General features: G+C 42.0%; 1 protein-coding gene across 1 annotated transcript in view; it reads right to left on the bottom strand.

The window, feature by feature from the left end:
• FNDC1 (fibronectin type III domain containing 1) overlaps window positions 1-25620 on the bottom strand; it is a 93919-nt gene that overhangs the window by 25924 nt on the left and 42375 nt on the right. Inside the window, exons 6-14 of the mRNA XM_040627495.1 lie at window positions 24081-24179; window positions 22411-22528; window positions 20095-20282; window positions 19248-19355; window positions 16363-16551; window positions 12279-14981; window positions 10451-10551; window positions 8157-8268; window positions 6554-6982 (exon numbers count right to left, since the gene is read on the bottom strand). Coding sequence (XP_040483429.1) covers window positions 6554-6982; window positions 8157-8268; window positions 10451-10551; window positions 12279-14981; window positions 16363-16551; window positions 19248-19355; window positions 20095-20282; window positions 22411-22528; window positions 24081-24179 — 4047 coding nt within the window. The remainder of the gene's footprint in view (window positions 1-6553; window positions 6983-8156; window positions 8269-10450; window positions 10552-12278; window positions 14982-16362; window positions 16552-19247; window positions 19356-20094; window positions 20283-22410; window positions 22529-24080; window positions 24180-25620) is intronic.

Raw genomic sequence — 25620 nt, 5'->3', positions numbered from 1 at the left:
AAGCAGTAAAAATGAATATTTCTATAAAAAAATAAGCCAAGGAACTCACAAAATAAAAGGATGTAAAATATGATGTCATATATCTAAAACATGGGAGGGAGAGGAGTAGAGAATGGGTTCAAACTTAAATGACCATCAACTTAATATAGATTGCTATATGCAGAAGATGTTATATACAAGCCGAATAGTAACCACAAATAAAAAGCCTCTAATAAATATGCAAAGAATAAAGAGAAAGAAATCCAAATATATCACTAAAGAAAAGAAGTAAACCATGAAAGAGAGATAGACAAAATGGATCAGAGAAAATCTTCAGAAACAACCACAAAACAAATATTAAAATGGCAATAAATACATATCTATCAATAATTACTTTGAATGGAAAGGGACCAAATGCTCCAATCAAAAGACACAGGGTGACAGAATGGATAAAAACAAGACCCATCTATATACCGTCTGCAAAAGACTCATTTTAGACCTAAAGACACCTGCAGATTGAAAATGAGGAGACGAAGAAATATTTATCACACAGATGCATGTCAAAAGAAAGCTGGAGTAGCAAAACTTAAATTCGACAAAAGAGACTTTAAAACAAAGACTACGACAAGAGACAAAGAAGGGCACTGCAAAATAATGAAAGGGACAATCAAATAATAAAATACAGCAATTGTAAATATTTATGCACTCAACATGGGAGCAACTAAATACATAAAACATAACATAACAAACATAAAAGAACTACTCAATAATAATACAATTATAGTAAAAGACTTTTTTTTTTAAGATTTTTTTTAATTTTATTTATGTGACAGAGAGACAGCCAGCGAGAGAGGGAACACAAGCAGGGGGAGTGGGAGAGGAAGAAGCAGGCTCCCGGCGGAGGAACCCGATGTGGGACTCGATCCCGGAACGCCGGGATCACGCCCTGAGCCGAAGGCAGACGCTTAATGACTGCGCCACCCAGGCGCCCCCATAGTAAAAGACTTTAACACCCTACTTACATCAATTGACGACAGATCCTCCAAACAGAAAATCAACAAGGCAACAATGACTTGGAATGACACACTGGACCAGATGGATTTACCAGATATATTCAGAACATCCCACCATAAAATAGCTGAAACCACATTATTTTCACATGCACATGGAACAGTCTCCAGAACAGATCACATACTGGTCCACAAAACAAGCCTCAACAAGTTCAAAAAGATGGAAATCATACCATGCATTTTTTCTGACCACAACATTATGAAACTAGAAGTCAACGACACACACAAAAAAATTCTTTTAGAAAGACCACAAATACATGGAGGTTAAATAACATGCTACTAAACAATGAATGGGTCAACCAGGAAATAAAAGACTCCACCAAAAAACTGCTGGAACTAATAAACAAATTCAGTAAAGTCACAAGATGCAAAATCAACATAGAGAAAGTGTTGCATTTCTATACATCAGTAATGAAGCAGCAGAAAGAGAAATGAAGGAATCAATCCTATTTATAATTGCAACAAAAATAAAAGATACCAAGAAATAACCTAACCAAAGAGGTGAAAGACCTGTACTCTGAGAACTAAAACACTGATGAAAGAAATTGGAGATGACACAAACAGAAAGACCTTCCATGATCGTGGACTGGAAGAACAAATATTGTTAAAAAGTCTATAGTACCCAAAGCAATCTACACACTTAATGCAATCCCTATCAAAATACCAACAGCATTTTTCACAGAACTAGAAAAAATAATCCCAAAATTTGTATGGAATCAAAAAATACTATGAATAGCCAAAGCAATCTTGAAAAAGAAAAGCAAAGCTGGAAGCATCACAATTCTGGATTTTAAAGCTGTGGTAATCAAAACAATATGGTATTGGCACAAAAATAGCCACATGGATCAATACAACAGAATACAAGATCCAGAAATAAGCCCACAATTATATGGTCGATTAATCTTTGACAAGGCAGGAAAGAATATCCAATGGGAAAAAGACAGTCTCTTCAACACAGAGACATGCAAAAGAATGAAACAGACCATTTTCTTACCCCATACACAAAAAGTAAACTCTAAGTGGATTAGGGACCTAAATATGAGACCTGAAAGCATAAATATCCTAGAAAAGAACACAGTAATTTCTCTGACATTGGCCATAGCAACTTTTTTCTAGAAATGTCCCCTGAGGCAAGGGAAACAAAAGCAAAAATAAACTATTGTGACTACATCAAAATAAAAAGCTTCTGCACAGCAAAGGAAACAACCAACAAAACTAAAAGGCAACCTACTGAATGGGAGGAGATATTTACAAATGACATACCTGATAAAGGGTTAGTATCTAAAATATATAAAGAACTTACATAACTCAACACCAAAACAAACAAACAAACAGATAATCCAATTAAAAATGGGCAGAAGACATGAAAGATATTTCTCCGAAGACATCCAGACGGCCAGCAGATCCGTGAAAAGGTGCTCATCATCACTTATCATCAGGGAAACACAAATCAAAACAACAATGAGGTATCACCTCATACCTGTCAGGATGGCTAAAATGAAAAAACACAAGAAACACAGGATGTGGAGAAAAAGGAACCCTCATGCACTATTGGTGGGAATGCAAAATGGTGTAGCCATTGTGGAAAACAGTAGGGAGGGTCCTCAAAAAGTTAAAAATAGAACTACCCTACAATCCTGCAATTGCGCTACTGGGTATCTACCCAAAGAATACAAAAACACTAATTCAAATGGATACATGTACTCCTATGTTTATAGCAGCATTATTGACAATAGCCTAGATATGGAAGCAGCCCAAGTGTCCACTGATACATAAATGGATAAAGAAGTGGTATAGATATACGATGGAATATTTTTCAGCCATAAGAAAGAATGAAACCTTGCCATTTGTAATGACATGGATGGAGCTAGAGAGTATAATGCTAATCGAAATAAGCCAATCAGATAAAGACAAATACCATATGATTTCACTCATATGTGGAATTTAAGAAATAAAACAAACAAGCAAAGTGGAAAAGACAGAGAGAGAAAGAGAAAGCAAGAAACAGGCTCTTAATTCTAGAGAACAAACAGATGGTTACCAGAGGGGAGGTAGGTGGGGGTGGAGTGGGGAAAATAGGTGATGGGGATTAAGGCGTGCACACGCCATGCTGAGCACCTGGTGATTAAAATAAAAACTTAAGAAAAAAAGGAAGCGTGCTGCAGGAAGAGTGAGTGGGCAACGAGGCCTGGCAATGAGTTCAAAGAAGTCCAAGGAGACATCGAGGCTTCAGGCCTGGAGAGCTCTCGGGGTTACTGCAAAACAATCTTTATTTACCCTGTCTTGTGTTATTGTAAAGAGGAACAATTTGGGGGGTGCCTGCATGGCTCAGTTGGTGAAGCGTCTGCCTTTGGCTCGGGTCATGATCCTGGGGTCCTGGAATCGAGCCGCTCCTCAGAGAGTCTGCTTCTCCCCCTGCCCCACCTGCCCCCACCCTCACTTGTGCTCTCTTTCTCTCAAATAAATAAATAAAATCTTTTTAAAAAATGAACGCTTTGGTTTTCTGACAAGAGAGTGAGCTGTTTCTGTCTACTGCAGTTTCGGGGGCAGAGGCAGATCACCTAGGGCTCTTCTGTAGCTCACGGAGAACCCCATCCACACGCACCAGATGGTTAATCATCATTCGCTAATTTCATTTTACAAAATTATGAATGAAGCCAGGATAACAAAAACAAGAGCCATTGCATCCTTTCTAGTTTACCACATGGGCTTTCTCACAACGACATCACCGCCACAATGATAAAGATGAAACATTTGTCAATTTACTCAATTCTACATCAGGGCTGACCTAAGGCACCAGATGTGATCTTGCTCGCTTTCCCTTTCAGAACCTATCATTGGAAAGTATACAAAATCGCCATGCGGATAGCATTAGTTATTAGGGAACTGGAAATCAGAACCACTGAGAGATACCACTTCACACCCACCAGGATGGTGAGGATCAGAAAGACAGAAAAGCACAGGTGTTGGTGAGGATATGGAGAAATCGGAAGCTTCATATGCTGCTGGTGGGAATGCAAAATGGTGCAACCACTAGGGAAAACAGGTTAGTAGCTCCTCCCAAAGTTAAACACAAAGTTACCATTGGGCACAGCAACTCTCTTACCAAGCATATACTGCAGAGAATGGAAAACAGGTGTTTAAAAAAATTGTACACACTGTTCAGAGCAGCATTATTCGTAATAATAGCCAAAAGGTGACAACAACTCAAACATACATCAACCAAGAAATGGATAAAATGTGGTTTATCCACACAATGGAATACTGATCAGCAGTAAAAGGAATAAAGTACAGATCTACTCTACAACATGGATGGAACTTGAATACAAACCATGCTGAGTGAAAGACGCCAGACACAAAGGCCACATCCTGTAGGATTCCATTTATATGAAATGTCCAGAAGAGACAAACCCATAGAGACAGAAAGTGGACTCGTGGTTACCCAGGGGTTAGGAGGAAGGGGAATGAGGAGTGACGGGCTGATGGGTATGGAGTTTCTTCTGGGGTGATGAAATTCTTCTAGAATTTGATAGTGGTGATGGTTGCACAACCCTGTGAATATACTAAAAACCACTAAACCATACACTTTAGAAGGGTGACCTTTATGGTATGTGATTTGAATCTCAAGAAAGCTATAATTTAAAATAAATAAAAATAACTATGATTAGAATTAACACAAGGAAGAAAATTAAGTTGTTAGTGGAGCAGCATAAGTAAAAAAGGAAGATCGGCCATACAGGAATATTTTTAAAATAATGATTATAGTACATTATAATGTTATATAAAGATGATATGTTGCACTCCACAAGTTTACTTTTTTCCCAAGACTTGGTATTGATTTGTACTTATTTTGAAAATGCTGCCTAGAGGCAAATTATAGTTAACACCTGGCTACTAATTTGGCCTGTGCTAGGAAAGTGGAAGGATGACGTAAGGGAAGTGAAAAACATACACATTCATTATGATTTGCCAAAAGGAGGAGGAGGAGGAGGAGGAGGAGGGGAAGAAGAAGAAGAAGAAGAAACAAAAATACCAGGAAAAACATTAACTTTCATGCCAGATGAAAGTCCAAAAATTCAAAGTAAATGAAAAGAATATGCTATAAGCCCTCTGTAAATGTAGACAAAAGAAAATGCAAAATATTCATAATAATAGTAGTAATTCAATCCAAATCCAAAATAGTCACTCTCCTGTTTGCAGACAATTATTAAGTAAATAGCTCTTCCAATTATACTTAGATTTAAAAAAAAACAAACACATCAATATATGCGGAAGTGAAAGGTCAAAGGAAGTACATAATGTTTTCATACCAGAAATCCAAAGGTAAATTCCAGTTCGTGCTCCCTGGGGAGATGATAGTGTGCGAATCTTCTTCCCAACGGCCTTCCTCTCAGCATGGTTCCTCATCCTTTGGTGTGAACTTTCAGATGTGTCCAACGTTCCTGTTTACTTGGAGCTTTTCTGTGGGAAGAGCGACTTCAAAGAGAATTCCCATTTTGAATACAGCATTCAAGTTCAAGCTTATCACAGTCAACGAGGCTGCATAAAGAATGCCGGGCACATAAAATGATTCCTGAAACGAAGCGCCTTCACCCTGCATCAGCTTAAAAAGACATTAAGTTTTACAGCGTCCACGGTGATTCTTTTCCACCTAAGGGAAAGAAGATGAATTTTTCTCCTCTGAGTGGGACACCAATGCAGAATGACCTCTTCCAAAGCAGCCTGAACAGAAGGTGATGATTCTGCAGCTCCACCGTGAGCTGACCGAAGGGTCCTCGCTTCCATTCAGGGGAACTGGGCATTCTCCGCGGGAAGACACAGCAAGGGCAGAGGACCGTCCTGACGGGGCGCCCCACAGCAGAGGAAACAGCACAGTCCTACCTGGTGGAAAGCAGTCCTGCCCTTGCTGCCACCAGAGCCCAGCTACTCAAGGATTAGCTTTTGCAAAGGGAGAGCTGATCAAGAAAGTGTTCGGCCAGCAAATGAGTTTAGGACACTCTATTTTTCTTGGAAATTCACAATGAGACTATTCAAGGATCAGAACAATCCAACAGGAAGAAATTAGCCTTGTTTAAATCACATAGCGAATCACAGAACCTTTTTTTAAAGAAAAATATAACACGTACAAATCTACGAATGTCCAGTAATACACACTTGGAGACACACTAATCCATTCCTATAATGTTCCATGTTCCAGCTAAATTTTTGACTTGGGTCGTGATAAGGATTGCCAGATAAAACACAGGACGTGCACTTAGATTTGAATTTCAAATGAACAGCAAATAATTTTTCATATGAAGTATGTCCCATGCCATATTTTTATTTGCTAAATCTGACAACCCCAGTTAGGACACATACCCCTGAACGAACCTTGTGGGACTGGAAATGCTTTTAGTCACCATTCTACTGTGCCCCCTATGTACCCCTCCCTGGAGCCTTTGTGACCCGACTTGGAAATGCAGCATGCTAGTTAAGTGGGCCATCATTACAATGAAGGCCGTTACCTTCTTCAGGGTAGCACTCGGGGACCCCGCTGGAGCCCATTACGAGGTTGCCATCTTCGTCATGTCGTTCTAGGGTCCCAGGGGGACAGGTGGTAACGGGGGTGGTGGGTTCAGGGGTGGTAGTCGTAGTGGTGGTCGTCTGTGTAGTGGTTCGAATGGTGGTCGTTGGGCGTGTGGTAGTGGTCGTTGAGCGGGTAGTGGTGGTCGTGCGGTGGGTGGTGGTGGTCGTGGGCCTTGGGGTCGTCGTAGTGGGTCGTGTAGTTGTGGTGGGGGCACGGGTGGTTGTTTTGACAACCTCCAAGCCCACCAGAGGCTTCCCTCCAAGACTCAGAATGGGCTTATCCTGGGCGCTGGCCACGGGTTTGCCATGCCGCCCCTGCCCAAAGAGGGGCAGGCCGTCAGGGCTCACCACAGGGGTCCCTCCCAGATCTGAAACAAAATCAGACAAAAGCTGTACAATGAGATGAAATCATCCAGAGGAAGTAAAACCAAATGCAAAGTGTCTTTCCCAAGCTTATTGATTCTTATGTTCCAATCAGCAAAAAGCAAAGGAAGCATTAAAAGGATATCCAGCAGAGGCAGCAATATCTGCTGCCCTCCAGAAATTTCTGGGCTTCTTATATTGTCCCTTACTCTGTATTAACTCACATAATCACGTTCATCAATTACCCTGACATAACTCTTAGTCTCTAGTCAGGAAAGTAACACTTTCCTCCTCTTGATTTCTACATCTAAGGAGGAAGAGTTACATTGTACCCGGGTGGCAAACTTCCTCTGTAAAGAGCCAGAGAAGAACGAGGGCCAGATATTTTAAGCTGCATGTTGCAGCTTCCCAACCCTGCCATTGTAGGGCAAAAAAGTACAGAGAGTGCACAAACGAATGAGTGTGTCTATGCTCCAATACAACTTGGTGAAATGTGAATTTCAAATAATTTTCACATGTCACAAATACTATTATTATTCTTTGATTTTTTATTTTATTATATTTTTTTCCAATCATTTAAAAATGCAGAAACTAGGAAGGGAGGGAAAACGGAATAGGAAGTCATCAGAGAGGGAGACAAACCATGAGAGACTCTTAACTATGGCAAAACACACTGAGTGTTGCTGGAGGGGAGGCGGGTGGGGGGATGGGGTAACTGGGTGACGGGCATTAAGGAGGGCACGTGATGTAATGAGCATTGGGTGTTACACGAAACTGATGAATTCCTGAACTCTACATCTGAAACTAATGATATACTATATGTTGGCTAATCGAATTTAAATCAAAATAAAAGTGCAAAAACTATTCTGAGCTCGCAGGCAGTACAAAAACAGGCAGCAGACAGGGTTTGGTCTTTGTGCTGCCGTTTGTTGACTCCTACTGCTCTCAGCTGCCCTTTCTCAAGAAGGAAGTCAAGCACCACCTTTTCTGGAAGGTGGAGTCTGTTTGAAGAGTAGAACTACAGTTGTATCAGGGAAAAAGCTAAGTTCTGCCTCTTTGGGGGACTCCTTTCCACATGGCTAAAAGTAACTGGCCTAGGGCACCCATTAAAAAAGGGTAGGTGGCTGTTAATTGTGAACTCGGAACACTTTTTGTTGCCTAAACACCATTCTCACTTACCCACAATGGTGCGACCATCTCCTCCTAGTTTAATCCGAAGAGGATTTCCTTGTGAATCCTGCAGGTACCTTCCTTCGGCATTCAGTACTAACCCACGGTTGAGATCCACGACCTAAATCCATAACACAAATTAAAGAATAGACTGAGCATGAATCCACCTACATGAACATATCCACGAAGCTTCCACAGAAGGAAACCATAATGTGAATAGGAAATGTTATTTTTGTCTGTACCATTCACAAGGTCTAATAAGAATAAAGTGCAAAACAGTCCCATTTCACACTATAATTGCTTAACCACAGAATATATAAATTGTTTTAAGTTTCTCAAATATGCAAAAGATATTCATAGTACTGCTACCATTTAGTACGCTGTGTGTAATGCTGAAAGCAGCAGATGACTTAAGCGCTTACCGGTGGCGAGGAGGGATAAAGAAAACGTGGCCTATCCACACAGTGGACTGCTAGTGGCCAATGAAAAGGATTGGGAAATTCTACATATATTAACTGCTATGGACCAGATTACAGGACTACTTGGAAGAAATAAAAATATATTCATTTGTATATATAAGCTTAAAACTGCAGAGAAAAATAATCTGGACAGACATATCCCAAACTGTTATCAGTGGTTACCGCTGGGGAGTGGTTTGGGATGTTTCTTAGCTTAGAAATGATCTTTTTCATATATTTCTGAATTGCTTTAACTTCTTGCCATGAACACGTATTGCTAGTGTATTAAAAACATGAAATGTTTCCATCTGGCTGTTAATGTCAAAAACTGAAGTTGCTATATAACAAAATCCATTTAATTTGTAATGAAACTGCCTAATATAGAATGCAGGCAAAAATGTCATGTTCTTACGATTTATGATACTTTGGGGAGGGGGGAAGCTATTATTATTCCCGTTAAGGAACAAGCTCATGCTCTACACTGGTGATTCTCAAAGTGTGGCCTGGACCATCAGCCTCAGCGTCACCTGGGAACTTGATAGATATGCCAATTACCTAGCCCTACCCCAAGTCTTATTTGTCGAGCCCCCAGCGGACTCTGATGCTCCCTAATGTCTGAGAACCATGACTCTGCACAGCAGGCCACACCTGCCAGGATGCCACTTTGTTGGATGATGTCTCAGTAATTAAAATAAAATGTATTTATATAAACCCTTCTTCTGAACTCTACTCCATACTGTTCCAATGCAAAATTATTTACAATGACATTTCGCTTTAATATACATTCTTTCTTTATCAATTCCTTTTTCCTTGGAGAAATGATAAAATGTATCGTTACCTGTGACTAAAAATTTTATGAACTCTCTCAAGATGTTCTCCTAAAGCTTACTGCAATAAAGGGGAAGTTTTGACTGGGAATTCCTAGTCAAAATAAGAATAATTTTGTGATTCTCTAGTAAATCTTTTAAATCCTTGAACATTGTAAAGGTGTTCTGCCCATTACCCTCTACCTCACCAACAACTGCTGAACATTTAACCCCAGGAAGTTAGAGTCAATTAGCTTAAACACACATAAAATACTAGTAATTATTTTTTATTTCGGTCAAACAATGATCGTTGGAAAATTCAAAAGGTGATATAGTGAAAATTGCCTATTTGAGCCAACTTTTTTTGGTTTGTTTGTTTGTTTTTACCCTGCTTTCTTTTACGAAGGATTCGAGACAATTTACAGAAAAATGTGTATACTAGTTAATCAAATAATAAAAAATAAAAATAGGGGCGCCTGGGTGGCTCAGTCATTAAGCATCTGCCTTCAGCTCAGGACGTGATCCCAGAGTCCTGGGATCGAGCCCCACATCGGGCGCCTCCACTAGGAGCCTGCTTCTTCCTCTCCCGCTCCCCCTGCTTGTGTTCCCTCTCTCACTGGCTGTCTGTCAAATAAATAAATAAAATCTTAAATAAATAAATAAAAATACAAAATAAAAATAAAATGAAACTATCAGAGATGGAAAAAAGAAGTCCATTTGAGGGGCTAAGCATCAGGGTCTATGTAATTGCTGTGGGGCTGGAACATACATTTGTATGATCTTCCTAACCAGTCAAAGCAAACAGGAAATAAAGACCCATTTGTCTTATTAGTTATGAGAAGAAAGCAAACTAGTTACTCAGGAGAATAAAAGATCTTTCTGAGCACTGGAAGAAGCAATACAAAAATATACTGACATAGGAGTGGTTAAAACTGGAGGAGATAAACGAAACACCATTTCACTTATTGCTGTACAATGCCCACCATTTTTCTCTTCCCAACAGCAAAACAACCGGTATGTGTAAAGAAGTTTACCCTACCCACTTTGTTCCTTGAGGGCCATTGATAATTCTTTGTCCACTTGGTTGTCCATTACTACCAGGAAGCACTTTCCCTTCTACATTTGGTCGGCCATTATACCCTACATGCACACAAAAGAAAACAATAGCAACAACAACAACAAAACCCAGCATCTGGTAAATTCAACACTCCTGTAAAGTTGACTTCATACTAACCTCTAAATAGTAACGCATCATTTTGAACAGAAATACTAAACAGAATTTTAAACGAATAACTTGCATATATTAGAAGACAGTCTTAAATTGTGACTTCTAAATACCAAATATGAATGTCTACGAAGAGTACACTAAAGTCACAGTTTCCCAACAATACAGGGAAAAGGAGAGAGTCCAGCATAAGTAAATTTTCTAGATAAAGTTAAGGACGGTAGTGGCTATAGCATTATTTTAGCCAGTTGGAAGATAGAGGGAAGGAAAGTTGGAAGGATGGAGAAAAATCTCTCTAAAATATACTAGATGTTGTCCTGCTCTTCTCAGCAGATTATACTAAAGTATTTCTAGCTGAATCGGGTCCATCAATCACCAAGTGTAAAAGCTCAGTGCTGACTTGCGTGGGGCTGCTGGAGAAGCGTCTGCTCAGAGATGAAGTAGAAGGTCCAGTTAGCTGCCCCTTCGGTTGCTGGTCTGTCTGCTCCTAGCATCTGTCCTCCCTCTTCATCTCTTGGCATTTCTGATCAGCTACAGTGAGTCGAGGTCTGCGCTGGGAGCACTCTGGTCCAACCCCACCCACAGCATAAAGTACTTGGACTTTCTTACAACTCTGTGGGTCAGAGACTTACTTTTATCATTCAAATAGCTAATGAGAATTAAATATTTATTGAATTTCTGCTATATACAAGGGAATGTGGATTTTACATCTATTATCAGGCTCTTATGTTTGCTTACAATAGTGATTTTAATAGAAAACTGACTTCTATATAGGGCATTGTTCTGTGTCTTTACATTTTGCTAAGCTAATAATAGTACAGACTAACAAAACTAATGCATTCATTCAAAAATCTCCCATTAAGCACCAATTCCAGGCAAGGAGAGTGCAAGGTGTCACTAAACTGAATGCAAACTTGGAGTAAATAACTTAGATCCTGCCCTGGGGTCCATGTAGACTCCAATTCACAGTTGTCTACATTGAGTCCTCAACGTAAGTCACACATCTGCCTCTCACTCCTCCGTGTGACAATCATCTTTAACATGCATTTTCTGGAGGTTTTAAATAACGTTCACTGATTGCAATGTTTAAGCAATTCGCATCCAAGACATCTGAGTTTATCTCGGGGTGTATACTGAGAGTTTTATATGCAGAATCTACAAGAACAAGATCCAGCCTACACAGTTACCTAATTCCTTTCTGTGGGTTCTTTAAATATACCCTGGCAGGTGAGCAACTAAAAATAACCTAAAATACAGGAAGCCTAGTTTGGCATCATGACTGTGATGCATTTTCACAGATTAAGAGCGCATGCTGGGGAATTTGAAGAGGCAGAATGTGATAGAGGAATGGCAGAGGCCTGGGAAATTAGCACGTCTGGGATGGGATCTGCCACTCAGCCACATAGCTGTCTGACCTCTCTCCGAACCACTCAGATCCCTGGGCCCTAGTCTGCTCCTCTGAAAACCAGGAGAAACAATGCAAGAGGTGGTTAAGAGGATGAAATCCCGTTACATCTGTAAAGCTCTTAACACAGGCTTGGACATAGCAGACACTCAATAATATAAAATAAAAGCCTCTCAAGAATTGGCTCTGAACCCCGTGGAGAACCGCCAAGAGAATGTTCAGTTAAAAACGAATTACCTGGTCGGGTAGGGGATCTCGCAGGCTGGCGGGAGACGGGGTTCCGGAATCTTGAGTTCATCATGCGCTGGCGCAAGGAGAGCATCGGGGTGGTGGAAGAATAGACAGGAGGGGCGCGGGTGGTGTACTGCACCCGGGCCGGGGTGCCCGCGGTGGGGCTTGGGGTGGCAGGGCTGCGGTGGGGGTGTCTGGGCGGAAGGTGTGAGGCTCTCGGGGAGCTGCCCGCAGGGGGAGGAGGAGGAGGACGCTTCACAGGAGTGTCATTCTCGTCCTGAGGGGAGCTCACCCTGGGAAGTGAGAGCACAATGGCAGGGTCCGTCTTGTCCTTAGCGATGTTCCCATCCACATACTTGCTGCCTCTGGGGCTGGAGGAGGAAGGCCACTTTGGAACAGAGGAGGACAGAGGGTCCTCGTCCTTTCCTCCTTTAAACACCATGGCATCTTCACGCTCCTCCTCCGCCGAGACCGACTGCTGCGATTTAGAGGTCAGGGGCTCCCTCTTGGACGGCACGGCCTGGGAAGCACGGTCCTTGTTCCCCACAGCCTGGGGCCCGGCTCGGCCCGGGACCCTAGGGCGGGCGTGGGGGTAGTGGCGGGGGCTGCCGGGCCTCAATGGGGAGCCTGGGGGTCTGCGAAGGTGACTGTCGCCCGCGCCTCCTGCGTGAGCCTCCAGCTGGAGGTGCTTGGGAAGGGACAAGATGGGGTCCCTGGCCCGGGCCGGGTGTGCGGGCGCCCGGGAGCCTCCAGCCTCCGCTTCTGTGCTGTCGTGGAGGTTTCCAACGGATCTGCCCTCGGAATCCTCGTCCCGATGGTGGGGAGATGTGGGGAGCACCCCTCGGGAGCTTGCCGTGTGGGGGGACTGACTGCCTCTGGCCGCGTAGGGGTCCGAGAAGGAGGCGCTTTCCTGCACCGCGGAGTGGGGACGCCCAGCCTGGGGCAGCTCGGGCTTGGACAGCGGACGCCCCACGTCCTTGCTCGCGGGGCCGCGGGGCTGTGGCTGCGACACGGAGACCGCGGGCGAAGGCTGCCCTTCCGGAGCGGCGGCCCCCGCACCCAGGCCCTGGCCGGGTGCCATCCTTTTGGGCACGCCGGGCCCGGGGTGGTGCTGGGGCCGCGTCGCGGGCCGCCGAGCGGGGGCCAGTTGCGCCTTAGGAGAGCCGCCGTCCACGCCCACTTCTGTGCTCTGTTGAACATCCAGCGCCTTGGAAGGGAGGGATTTGCCCTGAGGGTGCGCGCCTGCCTCAATCCCTGCGGATTTGGGGTTCTCCGCCAGGGGCTCCTTCCGCTGAAGGTTCGCCCCTCTCTGCGGGCCTTTTCTTAGGTGGTCCACGCCCAGGGAGGCAGGCTGCCTGGAGGAGGAAGCCATGTGGTCGTTTACCACGGTGGCAGGAAGCGGCTTCTCATCCTCAGCTTCGCTCTCTGCTCCATCTCCATGGATCCCCGAGCCAGGCCTGTGGTCCGAAGCTGGGTGAGAATTCACCCTTGAGTGGACTCGGGGGGACACGGTGGACGGCGAGGAGCTGGAAGGATGCAACCGGGGTCCTCGGCTGCTGCCAAACCGACTTGGATATCTCGTGTGGGCAGCAAAGGGCTTGTTTCTGAACAAACCTGAGGGCAGCCGGGCCTGAGACGTCGGGGCCGCGGCCTCCGCCTGCCTGCCTCTATCTTCTGTATCATTGTCACCTTCGCCATCAGAGGCATGTTCTCCCTCAGGGACCTGTGTCCTTGAGGAGAGACCAGAAGACGAGGAAGACTTGGACTGTGACGGTGCACTGGACTTGGTGGCTGGGGCGTCGTGACCATTCTTCCAGCCCCTGGACAGTGGAGCCCCAGGGTGTGGTGGGGTGGGCAGCAGCCGAGACAACCCTCCCTGGGGCGGAGAAAGCTTTGAGGGTGAGACTAAAGCGCCTGAATTTTCCTCCCTACCCCCAAAATGGGGTGCTCTCCGCGCGGGCAAGGCTGGTTTTGTGCTGTGGTACGCAGGGCCTCTGTCCCGCTGGGCACTGGAGGTGGCCTGGCGGCTGGGCCACAGGGCTGGCCGAGCCTGGGCAGTGCTCTTGGGAGGCAGCCGTTGGGAGGCGGCGTCCTTGGGGTCCCGGGAGCCTGCGGCTGGCTCGTCCTCCTCTTGGCCCACTGAGTCATTGTCAGCAGAGCTGGGGGGCAGGTTGGTAGAGGGCCCCCCCGAAGGGCGGTGAGAGCTACCCTCGATGCGTGTGTGGGGTACAGAGGAGGACACCCCTGGACGAGGGTGGGAAGCCAGAGAGGAGCCACCCCGCTCTGCACCTTCCTTTTGGGACAGCACTGGCGTCTGTGCTTTCACTGGGGTCCTCCCGAGAGTGAGGACTGGGGGGACAGATCTACTTGGTAGCCTCTGCTGTGGTTTCCGGTCTTGGGTCTCTGAGGGCAACGTTGGTGGGTCCCCCCGGGAATCCAGCTCCTCCTCATCGGTGATTTCTGTCGACTGAAGACCCAGCCCTTCAGTCTTCTTAGGGTGAAGCTGGGGTTTTCTAGGCACCCCACCGTTAGCCAATATTTTGTTCTTCAAGTCAAGGAGAGGGTCCTTGACATTTCTGCCTCGGGGAGAAATAGGCAAATGAGTGTGTTTTGAGGAAGCGGGCGCTTTGGGAGAAGTCTCTGGCTTTTCAGATTTCCAGCCATCCTCGGGGTGGGTCTTCTGCTGCACATCGGACTCACCAGAACCAGCTAAAATAGATTTTAAAGATTCTGCCGTCAAAAAAATTGAAAGCTGAGAAACATCAGGTAAGTGTTTAAGATGGCAGTGTGGAGGCATTTCTAATTAGTCATTACAATTAATAACTTCTCATTATTTAGACATTGAACACATTTTCCGAATTATGGCAATCTCTTTTAAAGATCTCTTTTTTGCTTTAAGTAACATATAGTCCCAGAAAATGTGTATTAAATTTCTATAAACTGAATCAAGTTACGGCACAGCTTATTATTTGCAGAAATTTTGAAACGAGTACTTTAAAGTAATCCATTGATTTTGTGAATGCAAAATCTTATGTAGGATTTTCTTAATATAACTGTTGGGATACTACTACTGTTCGTGATGTAGGGAAGAAATACACAAGAGCCTGGTACAAAATGCTGAATGATCTATACACAAAACTAAATGGGGATGTGTTGTGTGGGATTTGCAAGTGACAGGTGAGCAACAAATCTGTCATTATTAAGACATTACAAAGAGTTCTCTATCCCCCCTAACATGTCTGTACCAGCTTCCTCCTTCTTATGTAAAATCCCCTTAATAATGGATACATTCGTAATCCCAAAATAAGGCCTAAACTAAAAAGACTCCTGGGGTAGGCAAAACATTATATTACAGGTGCCCTACAATTTATCCTTTCCTGAGAGCAGGTTGAATGCAGGAAGGGATGCTGCAAGAGGGGGGAAATATATATGGCAAGGGGGGACCCAGAGGGAGCAAACGTTATCTATTCCAGTTTTTCCAGCACAGAACTGTTTAATATTGCAGTATACTGGGGATCCTCACCGCACACCACGCAGGAGACAGTTCCCAATATCTGGTGTAAATATGGGGAAGCAGAAAAGGAAATACAGCCCCAAAACACCTCCCTCCAATTTGGGATTTTATTAACCTGCTCGATTTTGATAGTGGTGAGATAACGAGGTAATTGAAATTCTTCTGACTAAAGCTACACTCCAAAATAATGGAATATAAACTAAAAATATTAAGTGCTATCTAGAAATTGAAGAGAGCTAACAATTAAAAATGTCACGTTACACCTGTAAATATGTTCTTTCCCTGTCATCATAAGCCCAAAATTACACAGTGATATAAGATTAATCACATAATTATTACATTCATGTTACTGTAATATTGTAATAGTAATTCATATGACTGGCAATCGATCTTTTAGTCTTCAGGGAGAAGAATTTTTAAAGGGACAATAAAAATATTTTAGAAATCACCAAATTTAGCCCCCCAAATCATCAACAGAGCAGTTCTAAATCCACGAGCATGATTCAAAGTAACACATCACAATTAGCGGTAATGAAGAGAGAGAGAGAGAGAGAGCCACGAACACACGATGCTTACTTGTTGGCATAGCGACAATGAAGGCTTTGGAGTGAGGCCCCAGTCCTCTCCTGTTTGCGGCCCGGATTTTGAAAAGATAGCGTTCCCCAGGCTGCAGACCATCCACTAGGGCAGAAGTAGTCTCTCCAGGATAGGTGAGGGACTTTGCTCCAAATGGTTTGAGAGCCGGGGCGTATGAAAGAATGTATTCTGAAATGATTTGGCAGACGGTTGGAAGGAGGAAACTGAAAACAGTCCTGTGTCCAGCAGACAGACTGTATGGGCAGGATGAATTAGAACGTGCATTACTAAAATTAATACTCTAACAATGCACGCCAAGTCAGCAGCTGGAGCATAAAGACAAGTGGAAGGTCAACTCCCATTCATTCAGGCTACCAGAACGGGCCCTGGAGTGAATTCGTGGGCAGTTTTCCATTTCCAGCAAATTAAACAATGGAACCCAGGAGGCCAGTCTTCATACAACTTACCCAAACTGTTTACACTGCATTGGGAGCTCTTCTTCGTTGTGTTCCTTTACTAATTTACTATGTCAGCATTAATATATTCTGAGTAGAAGAAGCCGTGGAAGATTTAAATGACAATGGTCGGAACTAAATCTGAAGCGCTACCAACACCTTTGAGAGTCTCAGTGTATTGATCTGGGCTATTTGTCTATTAAGCCAGATAAATTCCATATTTGGAGTATAATTTCACTATTGCAGAAATTCCAATCCTGACTCAATATATCTAGGTAAGGATATTTCACAGTATTTAAAACTGTGAGGAAAATTTGCCAGTTCATAGATTTATGTGATGTCTAATGTTTCCATCTCGAATCAGTGATATTTACAAACATGTAATGCCCTTGAACTTTGAAAATCAGAGCAAACTCAGTCCAAGGACCTAATATAGCTCTATGCTTCTATGGAAATACCGTAACGTAAGGAAGCCATGTATTGAAGCAGAATTTCCACCCTCGACTAAAAACTGTCTTGCCTATTTTCCTCTCAATAAACTTAAGACTTACAAAACTTATCAAATTAATGTGAGTAGGAGCTAACCACGAAAAATGATTTGAATCACAGAAAAACCAAGCAACTGTCATACTATCTTTGTCATATGTAGAAGAGCACAGAAGACCTTTTCTCTTCCCTGAGATCTAATCTTTAAAAAGTACATTAATTAAAAAACTTCAACCAAAAATGCCATTGCAGCATTTGTCTAAAAAAAAAACAAAACAAAACAAAAAAAAAACACACCCACATTCTTTTCTCTTTGAAAATGAACAAACTAGTCATTTGTGGTGGTCAAAGTAAGAATTAAAAGAACCCACTGTCTATAAAATTTGGTAATACAGATTTTTTTAGAAATTTAATTCATCTGGAAAAAATGTAACCATGTTAAACTATATTCTTCTATTATGTTTTATATTTGTCATACATATAAATTCCCCAGTGTAATTATGACTTTTCAGTCCCATCACCACCCCTTTATGAAAACTGCCTAAGCAGGGTTAAGATACGTGAGTTCTTTTGGACAAAAAACTCAGTAGCTATTATTATTTTCTGAAAATATTTCATTGACTACCAGGGAGGTTCATTCGCCAAAGAGCTATAAATATAAACTAAGATGTGGGAGAGGGAAAGAAAGCAAATAAGTAGCATGATAATAAAGTCATGAAAGGAGCAACAATTGACTTTTTTGTAACTAACAAAAGTCAGCCAAAAACGTCTTTATGCAATTTTCAGAATGTTTGCCAGCATCACGACAAACTGTCATAAAAAGGATGATTTAAAGGGCCAACTCAATATTTCTTCTCTTCATTTGCTTCTGATTTATTCCACTGGGAAAAGAACGAGCAAGAATAGTACAATATATTCTTTACAAACTGCAAGCAAATGAGAAAGCATTAAGTTTAGAAACTACTACCCCATTGTTCCATGCAAAGACATCTTTACAGGTCCTCAAAGATAACTTACAGTTGAATACAAGAGAACCTTTCAGTTTTTTCAGTTAAGAAATTCCCAGAGGGGATTAGTAATAATTTTCTCGATTTCTTTAAGCTTACACAAACCTTTCAGAGTTTCTGGACATAGACTTAAGTTGGCTTCCAAAATCAAGTAATAATAAAACGTACCCTTAGGGTACATTTGAATAGGCAATGTCAGGGGAAAACCTTCACACAGTCTTCTAAAATGTCTCTGAAAAGACTTCTGAAAGGTTCTTAAATATTTTTACACTAAAAGGAAGTTGTGTTTTTATTTAATATTCTTAACAGATTATTTTTAAATTTAAGTAGTTGTGGACATTTTATTCTATTTTAATTCCTTTTCATCTTTGGCATTTTTTTCTATTTTAAGGTCACATTTTCCTCAACCAAAAAAAATAATAATAATTAATTTAAAAGGCTGAAAAATAGGAAAAAAATCCATTTTTTATTTTATTTTATTACTTGATTTTCAAACCCATTAAATATCTATGGTCTCATTCAAGACACTTGTGGTCCCACAGGGTTCCTATTTACTCCCACATTCCATGATCTTATTGGTACAATGAAAAGATCCATAGCATGCAACACAAGGCTGTTACTTGTATGGGTAAAGGTTATGATGTCATACCCATACAATCAAAAACACCCCTCCTGACAGCAGCACCCAAATCGCTGTGGATAGAGAAGATGCAAAATCATCTTCATGAGTACCTGGATCTTACTGACGTAAGAACCCTACAAGAAATACCCTTGTCCATTGGGTTAGTGCCCCATATACATATGTTGCTTCCCTATTGCTCTTCCAGTCATCAAGCCTGCTGTTAGACCTGGTGCTTATCAGAGTCAATGTACACATCTTTATTTGGGGTATGTCACTCCTGTGTGCACCTGATACCTTAAATAATGAGGTTCCTACCTTTCACTTTCCCCTCGGTCTCAGGCAGTGCGTCCCAAGCTACAGTGACCGCTGTAGGTTTGCCGTTGACTGGCCAGACGTTTAAGTTTTCAGGAGCTGTTGTAGGAGCTACAAAAGGACAAGGACCCAAGGTTTAAAGTGCCTTTATGGATATTCTAAAAGTAAGTGACGTATGGTCCCTACAGATAGATTTTTCACTGAAGCTACTACTAGGTTCATTTTGATTATACATGACAGAAAATTCTACACTCTCATTACTCTTTGTGCAATATGATGATTTATATCAGTGCTACCACCTCATGTAGTGAGTTTAGACATATCCAGGGAAATGCTTTTAGAAATTCAGAATTTCTCTCATTGCTGAATGTTGAAATATATAAAAAAGATGAAAATCCAGTTTAAACTTCTTTTTTAATAAAGCTTTTAAAGACATCATTTAAAAGAAAATAATTGATACAGAGCAAAATTCTCCCCCAGAATGAAACAAAAGCTCAGCCTTAGGAAAGAAGAGTCTCCCTTACCCTCCAGAGCCATGAATTACCCAGGGGCATGTACATATCCAGCGGGGACTTATGACTATGCTCTATCCTGGGATGTAATGTGCTCCACATGTCCGAATAACCTGCTAATGAAGATGGCCAGTGGAGGACAAACATGGACCCAAGGCAACAGTTCCTGAACTTCTTTCCGCTTGTACGTAGAATCACTTCCCAGATTTAGGGTTAATGTTACTTTAAAAAAATGCCTCTGCTGGCCTTTATCACCATTGGCTTCTTAAACCATCTTTAAATCTTATTTTCAGGGCATTTCCCAAATGGAAGATCCAAAAGCCATTTTAAATACAGACCAGATTCTGGTGTTCTCTGGAAGACAGATGTACTCCATTTGCCATCTCTTTCACCCTGTGAAATACGGACTGCAAATTCATACATGGTGTCTGGAATCAGGTTCTCGACCAACACGCGTCTGTTGGAGGTCTGCTTGTGATCCCACCTTGCCAATTCCCCCTTTTCTCGATAGCGCACAGTGTACTGTCTATAAGAAAACGCAAGGCAACAATGCACCCCGTTGACCAATTCTCTGCAACTAAACATTGGGTTCCTTGCTCTTTTTCCTTCCCCATAAGTAATGACTTTGGAGGTTAAGCAGAGAAATTAAAGAGGAGAAAAATCTACATTTTTGACTATGCTATTAAGTCAAAGAATTTACTCCTAAGTTCCAGGAAAGGTGCCTAAAGTTGGCCAGAAAAGATGAAGCTTAGTGTCCTACTGCTCACGAATTCAAGCAGAGATTAAGAAGGAAAGGGACACAAGCAGGACAGTTTTGACCAGGCAGGGCCTTCTGAGGGACATGTGTGTATGTGTGTGCATGTATGTGGTGTGGAAAAAGCAATATTAAGAACTGAAACTGGCCCAAGGTATCTTGGCTCTCCAGAAAAGAAAGACAAGAAGATCCACTTCATGCCAAAGCAGGCATGCTTTCTGTAGGTTCAGGAGGAAAGGCAACATGTGGTTTGGAGTAGACTTATCACCATGAGAAGGAGCAAAAATGTGTAATAAACAGAGTAAGATAGAGGAGCTTACAAAAGGAACTCTACTGTGTGATTATCAGGGAGAGAAACAGTGTGAACAAACATGGAAATAACAATCCCAGACAGAAGACATCCTCCACACTCTAAGAGTTGCAAATGCCATTTATTGTATTCCTTTGCCAAGAAATTTTCTTTGCAGCCACTTGGCAGTAGAAAGCATCTGAAGCATTAACAAGGTGATATTTAATAAGTCAAGATAAGACTTCAGCTGCAGACACAGCCTGCCAATTAATTCAAGAGTCTTGCTAAGAAAACTCAAGCGCTTTTTCCTTTTCATCAAGATGTTGGAAATCAAAGTCCAGTGGTAATGAGGAACAAAATGGTTAGGAAGAGAATCACTATGAGCTTTCTCGGGTCTTTCAAAAGAAGCAGATTTCTTTTTCTTTTTCTTTACTAACAGATAGTAACAGAAACTATATCTAATACAAATAATGGTATATGTGTGTGTATATAAAATAAATTATATGATAAAAATATATATAATAAAAATATAAAATAAAAATATATAGATAAAATACATATATAATCTCAGCATTATATTCCATTCATTTTTTAAAGGATGTTCACTTTTCCTGGTTGTAGATAGGTTCAAAAGTTAATACGTAGTGCCCTAGTGACCACCAAATCTTTGGCTTTCTCTTGGTAATATAAACTATTCAGTCATTTAACACATAAAATATTGCTGGTTAGATTAATCTACCGCTAAAAGGAATGGTGTTCACCAGTGGCTTCTTTAAACACAAAAATTATTTTAACCTCATGATTGTTTTTCTTCTATTGCTATTGTAAATCAGTGTAACGGCGTAACATCATGGCTTACGAGACAAAACATGCCTTCTGCTATGCACAAATGAGCTGGACATAAAGCGATTCAGTGTTTGAAGAATGTATGAAGAACTGCTGTGTACAAGGCATTTGACAAATGTCCCCTTCTCTACATAAAAATCCTTTCTACTGGGGCGCCTGGGTGGCACAGCGGTTAAGCGTCTGCCTTCGGCTCAGGGCGTGATCCCGGCGTTCTGGGATCGAGCCCCACATCAGGCTCCTCTGCTATGAGCCTGCTTCTTCCTCTCCCACTCCCCCTGCTTGTGTTCCCTCTCTTGCTGACTGTCTCTATCTCTGTCGAATAAATAAATAAAATCTTTAAAAAAAAAAAAAATCCTTTCTACTGCCACCCTTCTTGGATAACAGGAGGAAAGGTAAGACTCCTTCGAAGTTGGGGCCATATCTTCTGCTCACAAATAGATCGTAGTGAGATAAAGCAAAACACAAATGGGGCAAAGAAAGAAATGGAATCTAGGGAATTTCCAGACACAAGATAAAACTCTGAGCAAGTGAGAGGTGAGGTCCTGCTGTGTGCACTACACACGAAGCCCTGGTCATATCTGATCTGTGGAAAATGTGTGACCACACCTGAGATTAGCTAGATTGTCATAGAATAGTCTACCATTCAGAGGCCAGCATTCAGATATGTCAGAAGATACAGTCATTCAAATAAACACATGTCTCTTCAGGGCCAGAAAACCACATCTCTCGTATTTCAAATAAAGACAAAGAAATAAGGGAAAGTACCTTGATGCAACAACTTTCTTCTGTTTTTCCAAAACAGGATCCACCCAGGCTACAAGCACGGATTGGGATGACATGACCCGGACATTGATGTCTTCAGGCACGTCTAGTTCATCCTCTTCTGAAAAGACAACGGGACACATTAAAGGCTATCTCTACAATAGGCTCTGCCCTGAGTTCCTCTGGCCTTCAGAGTTCATTATTCATGCTGTATAATTTTTCAATTGCTTACACTTGATGTTGATAAAGTGAAATTAATAGAAAGCTAAGCAATTGTTTGCTTGGTCAATGTAGAAAAACCCAAATCTCCATTCTTCTTCTTCTTACCCACAGTCTAAGAAATGGGCAGTTCACTTGAAAAGTTGCCCAATTCAACTGACCTAAAGAACAGTGCAAAAGGGATGCTTTGCCTTGGCCCAGGATACTCCAAGTAATTCAATGTTTTCTTAAAACGTACTGTAAATTTCTGGGAAATAATACAAGATTTACAGGAAGCAAAATTTGGGGGGAGAAAATGTCAAGCCAGAGCATTTCCTTAGCGATCATGGCATGAAATGAAATTCTGGTTCAAACAAATGCACAAATTACATTCGGTTCAATGTCCTCCCATTTTAGAAAATGTGGTTCCAAGACATATTAAAAGTTACATTCAGACATAAAATAGAATTCAATTTGCCACTTTCCAAGAGAATACATCATACTCACAAAGCCTAAGTTTCTGTTTAATCTCTACCCAAAATGAAGACTTATAGGCTTCAATTTTGCTTTTAGTCTCTTGGGGTTTTTTTGTTTTGTTTTGTTTTTTCTTTTCACCTTTCAGGGACCAAAGGGATGCGATTTTTGCTACAAGTAGGGGAAGATGTAAATAGCCCGTTAAAAAGGCAATGCAGACACTTTTTCAATAGTAGTAAATACGAAAAATAAAAATGCAACATCACGTATTTGAGACTTCTGTCACACAACGTAAGCAACTATAATCATAAATGTAAAACGATAATATAGAAAGATACATAATAACTTAATATCTGCTTTGTCATATAAAACTGTAATCACAAATAAATTGTGAATTCATAAAAATAACCATGCTGCAGGCTGCCTCTTTAAATTAAGATGCAGAACCCAGAATAAGTATGTGTAATTTATTAATACGTAACATAAAAAAAAATCTGTGAATGGATGTAGGCGGAAAGCATCCCTTAGTAAATGACCAATGATCAGGCTATGAGCAAGCCTCTACTACATTTTTCTCACTCTTCTCAATGCTGTTTAGGTGATTTTAGCTAAAATGAAGTATGAGTACAGATCTTGCAGACTGTCCCCTCCACACCTACTCTTATTTCTCTCTGTTGACGGTCTGCCGCCAAAGGCAACTGCTGTGTGGGTTAGACTGTGACTTTAAATGGAGCAAATGCTTGGCTGCTCCTTTTGCGGCAAATCTGCTGCACAGGGAAGCCATTCAAAACGCACAGGGAAATACACTTCATTGGAAGAACACTCTCATCTCTGAGTATAAAAGAAACATGCTCGTGTCCGAAACGTGACCAAGCCGGTCCTGTGGTTTCCTTCATACTCAGCGAAATCCATGTAATTCATCACGTAATGCGGCATCATTTGGAAACAATCCTGCATCCACACAGACCATGGCGTGAGCAGGTGCATCCTTGGAAACATACCTGAAATCTTCCGTTTCGTTAGGGCAGCCCTGTAGACAGGCTGACTCTGCCCCTGGGAGTTCATGGACTGCAGGGAGACCACGTACACCGACTCCGAGGCTGTGGACCAACCGGCAAGGGATGAGGCTCTGCACTTGGCTTTCCGGAACGCACACCCTCTTTGTCCGCATCCCCCCACCCTTCCCATCTTGTCTTTCTGGGCATTCCAACTTCTTCAGGACAATTCAAGATGAGCCAAGAACATTAGAAACTAGGCCTAAGAAGAACACTATTATGTGAGAAAATGTGGAAGTGATTATTACCTATAGTTGTTGAGAAATGGGTTTCTATCTCCTAAACATCGAAGAAAGATGAACAATGTTTAAAAAAGAAAAGAACAGTATATTTGCCCACAGAATTCCCCCAATTTTTTTTTTACCTCCAAAACAGAGAAGAGGGGTCATTCTGTGTTTTAATCTGTCATCAAAAGACGGGAGCAAGACAAGAACAGTGAGTGTACCAGGTAAGCAGTCCAGAGAGGATGCTGGGCCCTCAGAAACTGAAATCCTCAGAACTGAGCCTCCAAAGATTTGCTAAGAGCAAATGTAAGAGTTTAAATATATTCTTTATTTCTGGATTGTTCTTTCAGTTAGTTCCCTCTACTCCACACTGCAAATTGTACATTGGGCGCAGCAGTATCCAAACAAACCTAAACTTGAAAACTGTATTTGGAAAAAAATCACAATGTTGAAATAAAACTTGCAACTCTTGAGTACCGTGGAATCATAAAATCTGGGATCCAGATGAAACCTTGATTAAATTCCAATTTGACCTTATTTTATAAATAAGGACATAAAGCCATGGGAAAATTGACTGATTTGCCCGTGGTCATGCCCCTGAGAAGGACTCATAATGTCCTCTGAATCCAGAGTCACTAATGCCTAACTCCAGACTCTATTGACTGAGCTTCCAGAAGCAGCCTTTAAGTTCAAGAATAAAAATGAGGCAATACGATATATTTCTCTATTTTTTTTTTAAAAGATCTTTTTTTTTTTTTAAAGATTTTATTTATTTATTCGACAGAGATAGAGACAGTCAGCGAGAGAGGGAACACAAGCAGGGGGAGTGGGAGAGGAAGAAGCAGGCTCATAGCGGAGGAGCCTGATGTGGGGCTCGATCCCGTAACGCCGGGATCACGCCCTGAGCCGAAGGCAGACGCTTAACCGCTGTGCCACCCAGGCGCCCCATATTTCTCTATTTTTTAAAAATTTTTTGAGATAGAGTGAGGGCAGGGTGCAGAGAGGGAGAGAGAGAATCTTAAGCAGGCTCCATGCTCAGTGTGGAGCCCAACTCGGGCCTCAATCTCACCACCCCGAGATGGTGACCTGAGCCCAAATCAAGTGTGAGACACTTAACGGACTGAGCCACCCAGGTGCCCCAATATGACATGTTTCTAACCACACGCCATTAGGTAATAAACCATCAGGTAACTACACCGTCAGCTAGCACCTGAGCAGATTAGCAGAGGGGACAGAGATCCGAATTAGAACTTGTAACACTG

This window comes from Ursus maritimus, unplaced genomic scaffold (assembly GCF_017311325.1).
Source record: "Ursus maritimus isolate PB19 unplaced genomic scaffold, ASM1731132v1 scaffold_13, whole genome shotgun sequence".
Lineage (NCBI taxonomy): Eukaryota > Metazoa > Chordata > Mammalia > Carnivora > Ursidae > Ursus > Ursus maritimus.
The sequence above is the reverse complement of the archived record's forward strand: the minus strand, read 5'-3'. Positions and strand labels throughout refer to the sequence as shown.